Source organism: Rattus rattus, chromosome 4, assembly GCF_011064425.1.
Source record: "Rattus rattus isolate New Zealand chromosome 4, Rrattus_CSIRO_v1, whole genome shotgun sequence".
Lineage (NCBI taxonomy): Eukaryota > Metazoa > Chordata > Mammalia > Rodentia > Muridae > Rattus > Rattus rattus.
Window position 1 is genome coordinate 142093973 of NC_046157.1, and position 14695 is coordinate 142108667.

The 14695-nt window shown below is 35.4% G+C and overlaps 1 protein-coding gene across 1 annotated transcript in view; it reads right to left on the bottom strand.

Moving 5' to 3' along the window:
* The window catches only part of Erbb4 (erb-b2 receptor tyrosine kinase 4), a 259221-nt gene that overhangs the window by 217515 nt on the left and 27011 nt on the right, over positions 1-14695 (bottom strand). The window contains exon 6 of the mRNA XM_032899750.1: positions 8758-8832. Within this exon, the coding sequence (XP_032755641.1) occupies positions 8758-8832 (75 nt within the window). The remainder of the gene's footprint in view (positions 1-8757; positions 8833-14695) is intronic.

Genomic DNA, 14695 nt, shown 5'->3' on the forward strand with positions numbered 1-14695 from the left:
ATATATATATATATATTTTCTATCTACAAAGCAAAATTAAGTTTTAGGAAGTTTATATTCCACTTTGTTAACTAGCTTGTAGAAATGCCTCAACAATATAGTCTATTCTTTTGTGATTATCAAATCCACAGTCCTTTGTCATATGAGAATAAGATGTTTAAAGTTCACCTATATTTGACAAAGAATTAAAAAATAGACCAAAATCTAAAGTTTTTAGATAAGGAACAAATTTATTCAAAGGTAGCCTATGTGCTAGCTAAGTCAAATGTCAAATGAAAAAAGAATCAAAGATCCTGACAAACATGGTGTCCTTGGGAGGAAATCAAAATAATGGAGGTAAGAAAGTTTGAAAAAAGTTTGTTCAAAGCAAGTGTCATCTTAAATATTTATCATATTTGAAAATTAGAAATAGAATAAAATATTAATGTTTTTTCTTTATAATAAGGATATTCTATGATACAAGAAGTCTTATATTCTTTCTATCCTATCCCACTAAACTTACTCGAATATTTCAGCAATGTAAGGTAAATGAAGTGTGGAAAGCCAATTCACAAACCACAGATGTGGGAAAAAATAACATCACTTAGAAAATGAAAGCTGGTCAAGATTGGAAACATTTCACCTGCTTTTATTTGAACCTGTTGCTTTAGAGAACAGAATACATCACAGTGGGGGAGCGGGGTGTAGTAAATCAAAATAGTTTAAAGCAGGCACATTCGCATGTTCAATGTAATTTTCTGTGTCTAAAAGAAAATTAAATATCTGAATAACCTTCCAGTTAAAAGGTGGATTATGAAGCCTAAAACATTAATTTCTATTTCTGGTCTTCCCTTTATGAAATATTTGCTTTACTCAATCAAGGGAGACATTTATAAATTTATCGTGGAATTTAAAAGATGTAAAAAAGTCTTGAGATCCTAATGATAGCACTGCTGTTTTCCAAATGTTCAACACAGAGTTGAAATGTGGAACCTGAGGGCACTCTGATTACTTTATGTTTTAATAAAATAAAAAACAAAATAACATTTGAAATGTAAATAAATAAAATATCCAATAAAAAATCAAAATACTCCAAGGAGTTAAATGTAAATTTTATGGGCATCCTAAATTATCAAATGTGTAGCAATTTGGACAAGGCAACAGAAGTGAAAAATACAGTCTCAGTATTTTAAATTTAAGAAGGAAGCAGACAGTAAGTAAAGACATCTAGAACTTCATAAGAAATCATGAGGTACTAGTTACCAACAGCTTGTTAAAACATGGCCCTAGTGGGAAAGAGAGTGGACCACCCAGGAGTGCAGACATCCCGAGGCCGCAGGACAGACTGCCACCTCTGCATACAATATATTGGAACAGACAGCCACCTGTATTTGCGGTTCTGGTCTGTGCTCAGGACCAAACTGATCTGACAAAACAGCTCCCTGCACCCAAATTCCATGGAGGAGAGAGCTGGAACCTCAGAAGTATGGATACTCCTGAGAAGTCAGAGGAGAATACCCTCTGCCCACAGTCCAGACCCAACAGGGATTGCATAGGGTCAACTGTGCCTGCTGGGTGCAAAGACCTACACAATCAATCAGGGGCAGGATCCTTTGATTTCTGCCCGCATCTAGAGCTTGAAGACAGATTCAAGGAGCACTGCCACAGCTGAGAGCAGAGCACCTGTCTCAGGAAAGGCTGAAAGAAAGCAGGAAACAGTTCTATAGGAGTGCTGACACAGAGGCCTACAGCAGGGCCAAGTCACTCCCAGAAACAGCAAGACAAGCAAACACCAGAGACAACTCAATGGCTAGAGGCAAGCACAGGAACCTAAGACAGAAACCAAGACTACTTGGCAGCATCAGAACCCAGTAATCCCACCAAAGAAAATACTGGATATCCAAACACACCAGAAAAGTAAGATTTAGATTTGAAATCACATTATTTTTTGATAATGATGGAGGACTTTAAGAAAGACACAAAGACCTCCCTTAGAGAAATGCAGGAAAGCACAAGTAAACCAGTAGAAGCCCTTAGAGAGGAAACACAAAAATCACTGAAAGAATTACAGGAAAACACAACCAAACAGGTGGAGGAATTGAAAATGGAAATAGAAAGAATAAAGAAAGCACAAAGGGAGACAATCCTGGATACAGAAAACCAAAGGAAGAGACAAGGAGCTGGAAACACAAGCATCACCATCAGAATACAAGAGATAGAAGAGAGAATCTCAGGGGCAGAAGATACTATAGAAAACATCAACTAAACTGGCAAAGATAATGTTAAACACAAAAACCTCCTAGCCCAAAACAAAGAGGAAATCCAGGACACAATGAGGAGATCAAACCTAAGGATAATAGGTATAGAAGAAAGGGAAGACTCCCAACTTAAGGATCTTTCTACAAATCCAGCCCTACAAAGGATAATAGATGGAAAACTCCAACACAAGGAGAGAAACTACACCATACAGAAAGCAGGAATATAATTTCCTTGCAACGAAACCAAAAGAGAGACAAACAAACATAATTCCACCTCTAACAACAAAAATAACAGGAACCAACAATCACTATTCCTTAATATCTCTCAACATCAATGGACTCAATTCCCTGATAAAAAGACATAGACTAACAGACTATCAGAAATGAAAAGGGAGACATAATAACAGAATCTGAAGAAATTAAAAAAAATCATCAGATCCAACTACAAAAGCCTATATTCAACAAAATTTGAAATTCTGGAGGAAATGGACAATTATCTAGACAGATACCAGGTGCCAAAGTTAAATCCGGAACAAATAAATCATATAAAAACCCCAAAACTCCTAAAGAAATTAAAGCAGTATTAAAAGTCTCCCAACCAAAAAGAGCCTAGGTCCAGATGGGTTTAGTGAAGAATTCTATCAAACCGTCATAGAAGACCTCATGCTAATACTGTCCAAACTATTCCACAAAATTGAAACAGATGGAGCACTACCGAATTCCTTCTATGAAGCCACAATTACTCATACCTAAACCACACAAAGACCCAACAAAGAAAGAGAACTTCAGACCAATTTCCCTTATGAACATTGACGCAAAAATACTCAATAAAATTCTTGCAAACCGAATTCAAGAACACATCAAAATGATCATCCATCATGATCAAGTAGGCTTCATCCCAGGCATGCAGGGATGGTTTAATATACAAAAGTCCATCAATGTAATCCACTATATAAACAAACTCAAAGATAAGAACCACATGGTCATTTCATTAGATGCTAAGAAAGAATTTGACAAAATTCAACACCCCTTCATGATAAAAATCCTGGAAAGATCAGGAATTCAAGGCCCATGTCTAAACATAGTAAAAGCAATATAAAGCAAGCCAGTAGCTAACATCAAACTAAGTGGAGAGAAACTTGAAGCAATTCCACTAAAATCAGGGACTAGACAAGGCTGCCTACTCTCTCCCTACTTATTCAATATAATACTTGAAGTCCTAGCCAGAGCAATCAGACAGCAAAAGGAGGTCAAAGGGATACAAATTTTAAGGGAAGAAATCAAAGTATCACTATTTGCAGACGATATGATAGTGTACTTAAGCGACCCCAAAAGTTCCACCAGAGAACTACTTGACCTGATAAACAACTTCAGCAAAGTGTCAGGTATAAAATTAACTCAAACAAATGAGTAGCCTTCTTCTACTCAAAGGATAAACAGGCTGAGAAAGAAATTAAGGAAATGACACCCTTCACAATAGTCCCAAACATCATAAAATATCGTGGTGTGACTTTAACCAAACAAGTGAAAGATCTGTATGACAAGAACGTCGAATCTCTGAAGAAAGAAATTGAGGAAGATCTCAGAAGATGGAAAGATCTTCCATGCTCATGGATTGGCAAGATTAATATAGTAAAGATGGCCATTTTGCCTAAGGCAATCTACAAATTCAGTGTAATCCCCATCAAAATTCCTACTCAATTCTTCATAGATTTAGAAAGAGCAACTTGCAAATTCATTTAGAATAACAAAATTTCAGGATAGTGAAAACTATCCTCAACAATAAAAGAACTCTGGGGGGAATCATCATCCCTGACCTCAAGCAGTATTACAGAGCAATGGTGATAAAAAACAAAAAACAACAACAACAACAACAACAACAACAACAAAACTGTACAGTACTGGTACAGAGACCAGCAGATAGATCAGTGGAATAGAATTGAAAACTCAGAAATGAACCCACACACATATAATCACTTGATCTTTGATAAAGGAGCTAAAAACATCCAATGGAAAAAAGATAGCATTTTCAACAAATGGTGCTGGTTCAACTGGGCGGTTAGCATGTAGAAGAATGCAGATCGGTCCATGCTTACCCTGTACAAAGCTTAAGTCCAAGTGGATCAAGGACCTCCACATCAAACCAGATACACTCAAACTAATAGAAGAAAAAGTGGGGATGAATCTTGAACACATGGGCACTGGAGAAAATTTCCTGAACAAAACACCAATGGCTTATGCTCTAAGATCAAGAATCGACAAATGGGATCTCATAAAACTGCAAAGCTTTTATAAAGCAAAAGACACTGTGGTTAGGACAAAACCGCAACCAACAGATTGGGAAAAGATCTTTACCAATACTACATCTGATAGAAGGCTAATATCCAAAATATACAAAGAATTCAAGAGGTTAAACTCCAGAAAGCCAAATCACCCTATTAAAAATGGGGTACAGAGCTGAACAAAACATTTTCAGCTGAGGATTATTGAATGGCTAAAGTGCACCTAAAGAAATGTTCAACATCCTTAGTCATCAGGGAAATGCAAATCAAAACAACCCTGAGATTCCACCACACGCCAGTGAGAATGGTTAAGATAAAAAACTCAGGTGACAGCAGATGCTGGGGAGGATGTGGAGAAAGAGGAACACTCCTTCATTGTTGGTGGGATTGCAGACTGGTACAACCATTCTGGAAATCAGTCTGGAGGTTCCTCAGAAAATTGGACATTACACTTCCTGAGTACCCAGCTATACCTCTCTTGAGCATATACCCTAATGATGCTCCAACATATAACAAAGACACATGCTCCACTATGTTCATAGCAGTCTTATTTATAATAGCCAGAAGCTGGAAAGAATCCAGATATCCTTCAACAGAGGAATGGATTAAAAAATGTGGTACATCTTCACAATGGAGTACTACTCAGCTATCAAAATCAATGGCTTAATGAAATTCATAGGCAAATGGAATGAACTAGAAAATATCATCCTGAGTGAGGTTACTCAATCACAGAAAAACACACTTGGTATGCACTCATTGATAAGAGGATATTAGCCAAAAATTTCAAATTACCCAAAATGCAATCTATAGACCACAGGAATCTCAAGAAGAAGGATGACCAAAATGCAGATGCTCCCACTCCTTCTTAAAAGGGGGGAAATACTCATAAGAGAGGATATGGAAGCAAAGTTTAGAGCAGTGACTCAAGGAATGACAATTCAGAGCCTGACACACATGTGGCCCATATATTTACAGCCATCAAAACTAGATAAGATTGATGAAACTAAAAAAATGCATGTGGAAAGAGACTGGATATAGATCTCTCCTGAGAGACACATCCAGAGCATGTCCAATACAGAGCTCAATGCTAGCAGCAAATCACCAAACTGAGAATAGGAACCCCTTGGGGGGAATTAGAGGAAGGATTGAGAGTTGAAGGAGCTTGCAACCCCATAAAATCAACAATGCCAACCAACCAGAGCTTCCAGGGACTAAACCACTATTGAAAGACTATAGATGGACTGACCCAGGGCTCCAACTGCAAATGTAGCCTTGCTGGGGAACCAGTGGAAGGGAAAGCCCTTGGTCTTGCCAAGTTTGGACCCTCAGTGCGGGGGACTATGGGGGAGGGCAATAAGGGGGATGTATAGGGGGAATATCCATATGAGGGAGGGGTCTGGGAGGCAATGCGGTCTTTTGGACAGAAAACCTGGAAGGGGAATAACCTTTGAAACGTAAGTAAAGAAATATATAATAAAAAATTTAAAAAAACATGGCCCTAAACAGTAGTTTGACGTAAAATATAAATGATTAAACTCTTAGAAATTTCAGTATATTGATTCTGTGGTCAGTAACCTATTGGATTAATGCTATATAAAACAAAACTTTTCTGAGAAGATGGCAGTATTTTAGTAACAGTTACAACTGCAGTCAATGACTATTCAGTCCAGGATGTTATCTATGTGTTGTTTGATTAAAACCTCAAACTAATTTTACATTATCAAATGATTTTGTGGATAAGAAATATGATAGGATCTATATTTGAACTCATGTTTCCACATTCAAGAAATGTTGCTCTTTACCTAAGCAGTGGACTGCAGGTGACTTTTTAAAGAAATAATGAACCACACTTTACTGTCCTTTCACTATTTTTAGCCATGAATATTTACTGATGGTACTGTTAATTATTTGCATTAGTCTGTAATTATGAACTATCTCCTGGGAATCCAGGCAATACATAAGATTGAAATTTTAACATCAAGTGATCTGTCACTCTACAGCTCAGTCCCATAAGCAAATGTCATCTGTACCACCGTATTCCTGATTCTCAGGGCAAAGTGACAGAAAAGACCCCCTTCATTCACAAAGGATATCAGGAAGTCACCAATAGGCATCAATGATCTCTAGGTGATTTTGAGAGTCTTGTCTCCTTCCCCTGAGAAGCATGATTTTAAATTCCTGAGGTGGGAGCATCCTTATTACACAGAAAAGTAATATTGATTTATAGAAAACAATAGAAAGAAAGAATGGTGACTGTTACTAAGCAAACACTCCATCACCGGAAGTGTTTGGGAACTTTACAAATTATGTCTTTCTGCACATCAAAGAGTGAGAACTGAAGGACCTTCAAGTCACATGTCTAGAAATGTTTAGAGCTTGATTTGAAACCTGAAAATCTGATTTTAAAGGGAATATACATTAACCACCATGTGGAATTCTTTCTCATTAAAATATTAGACTAATTTTAAGTAAAGTCATCAAAATAAATACAAGATTATTCTTCCGAATGATAGTTCATTGACCCAATCAGTGTCTGAGAGAAGAAATCTAATTTCATGAGCATGGCAGGAATCCAAGATGAATCTTGGAAAACTACGCAGGTCTTTGAATTTCTCTCCTATTTCCATTTCTATTTTCCCTTTCTCATTTTGCTTCCCTTCTTAAATTTTCCTACGGCTTTAAGGCAGCTCCAGACAACTGTGTTAGCTGGTTTGTTCAAGCCCGGGTATCAATGTGCCACTGTTGTATGAGTGAATCCACTTTAGCCAAATAATTTCCCTTAGAGCTTGTAATGATTATTCACTTAGTGACAAAGAGTTAATGAAGATGACACATCACTTATTTGACCATTTCAAAACATAAAAGCAATTAAAGACATGTGAATGTAAAAGCTATGAATGGACTTGGTGACACAGATGAATAATCATACACGTAATATTTAGTGAGAGTAGCCAGATGCATAGAACAATACTATATTATGATTGATAAGGTGGGAACACTGGTCACACTGTCTAAGGTGTTAGAATTCAGCATAGTGGCCACCACCGATAAAGGCAGCTGCTGGAATCTATAGCTATTTTGACATTTTGATCTGTCAGTTATGTTTCACCAACGCATCATTGTCATAGGACAACACAAAATTGTAATAAAAACAATACTTCATTTAAAATTCACATTTGCCTTTACTGTCTCTCTTGCAAAAAGATCTAATTAATTTGCGACATAGAGCTAATGATATTTCTAATGAACATTGCAAAGTTATTCCTTTCCTAGTTAAAATGTTTTATACAATAATTTAATAGTCATATTTCTTTATGTCTGAACAATAACACAAAATTTATATAATTTATAATAAAATATGTAGCCGATGGTCTGTGCTAAGCACTTTTATTTATACAAACAATGCCGCAATCACGGTATAGATTGTTCTATTATCTGTCAAATTCCTTCTTAACATTCAATAGAGAACTTTACCCCAAAAGCCCTAGCTTTGGGCAACCCTGAATGATTTTTCTGTCTCTGTAGTTTCCTTCTTTTCAGAGCTTGATATAAAAAGAAAATCAAGCAGTATGTGTTTTTAACAGTCTGGATTCTTTTTATCCAGCACAGTGAATTCAGGATCCATCTATGGTGTGTGCAGTATTAAATTCTTCCTTTTTATTATTCAGGTCTATTGTAGTGCACGGGTTTATGACAACTCAGTAGCCTAGGCTGCTTCCGGTTTTGTTGATTATGATGAAAGCTACTGCAAACATTTGTGTTCACAATTTTGTGTAAACATGGATCATATGCTATGTCCTTGTAATTCTAGTATATGCTTCAACCTGTATGAAATATTTTTATATTGCCTTGATTCTGGGGTACTTTTTCTATTTGAGAATAAACTAGTCAGTTCAACTAATACAAAATCAGAAATTAAATTCAAATTACATAACAAATATCATATAAGCACCAATCAACACATTTAAAATTCTCCTTGAAAGATTTTGATTTTCAAAATTATTTATAAACTTAAGAATATTCTATTAGAGATCTAGGATTATTTCTAATTTTTCTAAATGTACAAAATTTACAATCAATGGTACTACTATATAGAACCCTGAAATTATAATGAAATCAAGAACGGAATTAAAAGCTCTCATTTAGTGCATGAAAACTTCAGCTGAACTGGTTACTAATTTCATCTGTGGTAACTAAGAAAGAATTTGAGTGAAAAATGGAACCATGGTTGATGTTACCTAGCATGTTGTGGTAAAGTGGAATGGCCCGTCCATGGGTAGTAAATGCAGTCATGACTAGTGGGACCGTTACACCTGCAAGCAATTGCAGAACAGAAAACATCATTCTCCATCCACAGTGGCATGCACACACATGCACCAGTGCTCACGCATGGAGCCTTGGAGGAAGAACATGGGAAGCAAGCACACCAAGTACCTATCCATCAGGCCGATGCAGTCTTCAATACTTGAGCCTATGCACCTGCAGAGATGCAAATTCAAAGGAAATACAAGGAAAGAGAAATCAGTCATTAAGAAAAACAGAGGAGAACCAGTGAGATAGCGAGACAAATATTGCATGTGCCACATTCTTGTTTGTACTATTAGGCAGTTCCTGGAACAGCATACTTTTAGAAACTGAGAGAAAATTACTTCTTGGCAGAAACACAGAAGTGAATTGAAATTACCACTCAAGTCCAATGCCAGAAAACATGGAGAAGTAAAGGAAAGTTTACCTGTTCCTGTGGATAACTTATCCATGATTTGGTCAGTTTTGAAACATTCAACCCATTTACATCTTTCATTTTTATGCATAGCTATGTTAATTTCTTGATAGTTAAATGACTGACTATTTTCATATATAACAATTCTCTTAAAACACCATTGGGTTTATGTAAAATCCAAAACAATCAAAAAAAGGCAATGAACAATTGATTGTAATAGAATACATTATGCTTGGTGCTCATTAAAGAGGATCTTGGCAGAAAATAAGCTAATATATTTTAATGCAATTCCCATGGATAATTTTTATAATCAGATTATTTCAATCCTTGGGCATGAATATCTTTATTTTTATCATTAAACAAGGATTTATTTAAAATCAATGAATTGATTTGGCCTTACTGCAATATGACCTGACCACGGTTAAGTAGCAGAAATATGACCTATAAACAGAAACTTTTAAAAACTGTTATAATATTGAACTCAAAAGCAAATATTCTGTAATAAATTAATAAACTTGTACAGAGATAGTTGAGGAATCTGCCAAGATGAATATTAGGTGGTTTTATTTAAATACACAGAATTTTAATATGTAGTTCTTAGAATTTCATTTGAGTCACTATGAAAATATTTTTTATTTTCAAATCTATATAAGTTGAATTCTTTATTTCTCTTCTTCTCCTTCAAAGATGAGCAACTGGTGGAGATGTGATTTACCTAAATTTTTGTAATATAAAATATACATGTTTTTCCAAATTCTCCTGTTTCAAATATGGAAAAGGAGCTGTAGGTACCCACAGATATGACCAGACCATATTGCAGCTTCTGTAACTTACTCCAGATGTTAGAGAGCTAACAGAACTCATTTGGTAAGTACAAGTCACCACCTCTGTCACTCATCATATACTCTCTAACAGGTCCTTAATTAGGTAGAAAATCAGTTTGCCATGGGTATTTTGTTTGCTTGCTTATTTTTGGCTTTTGTTTTGTTTTCAGGGGCAACTTTGAGCAGGATAAATAAATTTTAACATGAATAAAAGGTGACAAAATTCCATAAAATAAAATGAAGCAGCTAGAACACATATGAGTGGACTGGCACCTTGCATGAGATCTAAACAAAACAATTGAAATAGGAAAATAAAGTACTAAAACACCCTAAATTTGCCTCATGTGGTTTTCTTTTATTCTGTTCTAAAGAACTATTTTTAACCTGTTCCTGTGTCATCCCCTTCACAATGCTATTTTATGACAGTACTGCCATTTTGTAAAATTAACAGTCTACTCATGTCCAAGTGAGAGTCTGAAAAAGCTGTACTTTGTGTGTAATCTTTATAATGACTCTTGAAAGATTAAAAAAAACCCAACAACTTGCAATAGTGAGTGAGATTCTATTTCGTGAGTGAGTGTGAATAATGAAACATCTTCCTTCATTCAATAAGCCTGTGTGATGGGCCCACGGCAGTGCCCGCACCCTTCAAGGAGCTGCAGGTAGAAATGAGATGAATTAGATGTGGTTTTTCACTTATTTTCATTGAGCTCACAGTTTGAAGATGACAGACGCATGGACACACATGTACAGTACAGTTCTGTAAATCTAATATGAAGGATGGACACCAGAATATCATTTTAGCAGGTCATGACCACCATTTGGAGAGAGCCAGCAATCTATAATTTGAGATCCTGAGAGTTCTGACTGGCATAGCTGAGAGTGTTATGGAGTATAGAACAACTTGAAAACAAGACGTCCTCTCTGCACAACAAATATAAAGAGATGGAGAGTGTGGGGGCTGGCAGGGGAGAGTAAACAGACAATGGAAGATGCTAGGGGACAGATTTGGAAGGAATTAACTTAGTAAGCAAGAAAGAACCATTGTATAGTTTAAAAAATGCTATGCCTGTCTGCAGGATTTTGCTTCAGAAGGAAAATGACTGGAAAATGTAAATAGACATAATGAGACTTTTTTCAATCACAGGGAAGAAAATTGTGTAATTATCAGGAAAATCCGGGCAACTGGAGGTTAACTTATGAAAGACTTTAGCCAACCTCAGTAAAAATAAATACTTTAATTTTTTCTCACCTGTGTTTACTAAACATTAACTAAATATTTAAAATATTTAACACACACACACACACACACACACACACGGTACAGAAGAAATGTAACTATCTAGGGGAAGAGAGAGGACTAACAGAATGAGGAGGAGTGATAAAAAGTAGATACAAAAATAAAGACAGATATTCTTAATGTACAATATATACTTATATGAAAATACATTGAAAGGCTATCCTGAAAAACAAAAGGTAGAAAAACCATTACATTGCTAGATTTGTCTCTGCAATCTCTTTGTCACATGGAGAGTAGTTGAATGGGAACCACGTAGGCTATTTTGGTATGGGGAATATTTAGTCCATGTCAGAAATAATAAAACAAATAGACAGAATTGTTACTAGCTCACGGGCCTAGTCAGAGTCTCAATTATTGCTGCTAATGCAACGAGGATGGGAGGAAAGGAGGTAACAGTTGGTATAATATTTCTAAGTGAAAAAGATCTACTGGTCAAAGTATGACCTATAATTTAAATTTGCACCAGCAAGAAAAAATTCAAAGGAGGAAGATGTTTCCTCATATTTTCACTTTAGGAGGAGGGACTGACACTTTAGGGTTTTCTTTTAGTCTAGAATTTACTGTGCTTATTTCACGGGAAGTCAGAAATATTCCCCAATAGGTAGGAAAACAGTTTTGAGCTCTGATTGTCGAGAACAACTCCTTTGAAAAGGAGCACTGTGAAGAGTTGAGATCATAGAAGTGGAAAGATGGCTAACTGCTACAGGCTGTGAGAAACCGAATTCCAGATGGGAAAATCAATGGCCTTGACCTCTAAAGGCATACATCTTAAGACGATCCTTTGCATGTAAAGTAAAAAATATGGGGAAGTACAATGGAATAAAACTGGATTGGAGAGGTATCTCAACAGGTAAGCGCATTGCTGTCCACTCATGAGGTCAAGAAGTTACATCCCAGTACCTATGGAACCATCCAGGTTTCTTCAACTTTGTAACATCCACTTTGAGGGAATTGGGCACCTTATTCTAGCTTTTTGGATACAAGTGGGCAGAAAAACTCTCTCTCTCTCTCTCTCTCTCTCTCTGTCTCTGTCTCTCTCTTTCTCTCATACACACACACACACACACACACACACACACAGAAATCTAAAATAAAAACACGTAATAAAGTAGAGGTTGGCCATCAGAAAAAAAAATCCAGAAATATGTAGTAAAATTAGAACTTTAAAAATATTTGTTCCTACATGAAAGTCCTTATGTTTTGGTTTTCAATGAGTTGGAAAATACATTGCAGATGGACAAATGCATTCCAGCAGGCAGAAATGATGAGGAACAGAGAAAACATGAACAGGGGTTGAATAAAGTCATTGCAGATACTACAGAGGATTTCTAAGGTTCAAATTTGTTCATAAACTGAGGGTTAAAGAAAGAAGTGAAAACCAAGAAAGATGTGGGTTGATGAAGGTGGGACCACTTTTTACAAATATAAGTCATCATTCATGTAAAGAATTGTTTCTTTAAGTCTTCATACTTACTATATGTGAATAGTTGATCAGAATAAATATGAAATGTATATTGATTCAGCAAGATCACAAACTAAAAGAAACATCCAATTTTGAAATACACACACAAAAAATAAGCAAATAGTGGAACGAGATGGGATCAAGAATAAAACCACTCAGAAATTACTGTTCCAAAGTACACTGGTTACAGAAATAGCAAAAATCCATAACATGCATAAATACTCCTAAACCATCTGTAAAACTCTGGACTGTGACACACTTCACATTTATTGCTTCATATTGATGTATGAGTGACTCCATATCTATATGACAAGCATGATTCAGTCATTTTGTGAAGCTCTCCAATTTTTGGAATGAAATGAAACATATTTTCATTTTTATCAATACACAAGTCTGTGGGCTTCTTCCTACAAGCAAATGTTTTATATGTTTCTGTCAATGGATATTTGTCATTATATGAACTTGAAAATTATAAAGAAAAAATTGATAGAAGAGACTATGGCAACTACAAAACAATAACAGTAACAAAAATTTTAGTTAGAACTCTTTTTTAGAACAATGCTTGATGTAACGAACATTGCAATTCATATTTAAAATGTAAGATTTTTATTAAAATAAAAGAAAATTAAGTAGATGTTGAAATATAACAGAATCAAGTAATGTCACTGTAGAAAACAATATTAGTACTCATTGTGTTTTATGCAACATATTTAGTTTATAATTTCCCTTTAAAACTTACATATTACCAATTATCAGTACAAATATTATTATTAGGTTTGAATTTATTTTCCCTTTGTTTTGTTGTCCTGTTCTTTTTTTTGGGACAAGTTCTTATGTGTAGCACCGCCTTGCTTACTTACAAACTATTTCGATCAGGTTGGCCTCAAACAAAAATTTACCTGGTTCTGTTTTTTGAGCACTGGGATTAAAAGTGTGTGCCAACATGACCAATCTTTATTTTAAATTTCCTTTAATTTTTTCATATTCTCAATCATTTTGGTACATCATAAAAAGTTCTTCTTTGGTATATAAATTGAATAACATAAGTGTGAAGAATCTGGCTGAATATGACTGTCTTAAGATAAAGCAGTTTTTTTCTTAGCTTTAAATATCAACTTTGCACAGACTAGAATCTTGATTGGGGAAAATGTCTAGATAACATTGGTCCATGGGTATATAAAAACAGGACTTTCTTAATTATTTATTGATGCAAAGGGACTCTTCTTATTATAAGACCACTAACCCTAGGCCTGTAGTCCTTGGTTGTATAAGAAGACTAAATTGAACATTAAGCTTTGGATCAATCTGTAAGCTGTGTTCATCTTGTATTTGTTTCTAATTTGCTTTGAATTTTCTCTTCTTAACCTTCCTCAGTGACAGACTATGATCTAGGAATGAAGGCTGTAATAACAATTTTTCTATTCCTAGTTGCTTTTGTTGATGATGTTTTCAAAAGTAAGGGAAAGAAAACAAGTTGATTAGCATGTATTCCACATACGAGACCGAACAAATGAAAGAAATAAAAACATGTTGTTAAAATGTGGTCTCTATTCATGGAAAGAGGAGACAATAGTTTTTCACTTCTCCCTTCAGTCCTTTCCTTCTTTCCTCCTCTCTTTCTTTTTTTTTTTTTTTTTTTTTGGTTCTTTTTTTTCGGAGCTGGGGACCGAACCCAGGGCCTTGCGCTTCCTAGGCAAGCGCTCTACCGCTGAGCTAAATCCCCAACCCCTCCTCTCTTTCTTTATGTCCTCTTAAGTTATTGAAATGGTTAACCATTTAAAAAAGTACTTGAAGAGACTTTAGAGTCAATTTATTTAATTCACTTTTGGAGTAGTAAAAATACATTTAAGGTAATAGGTAATTTTATTTT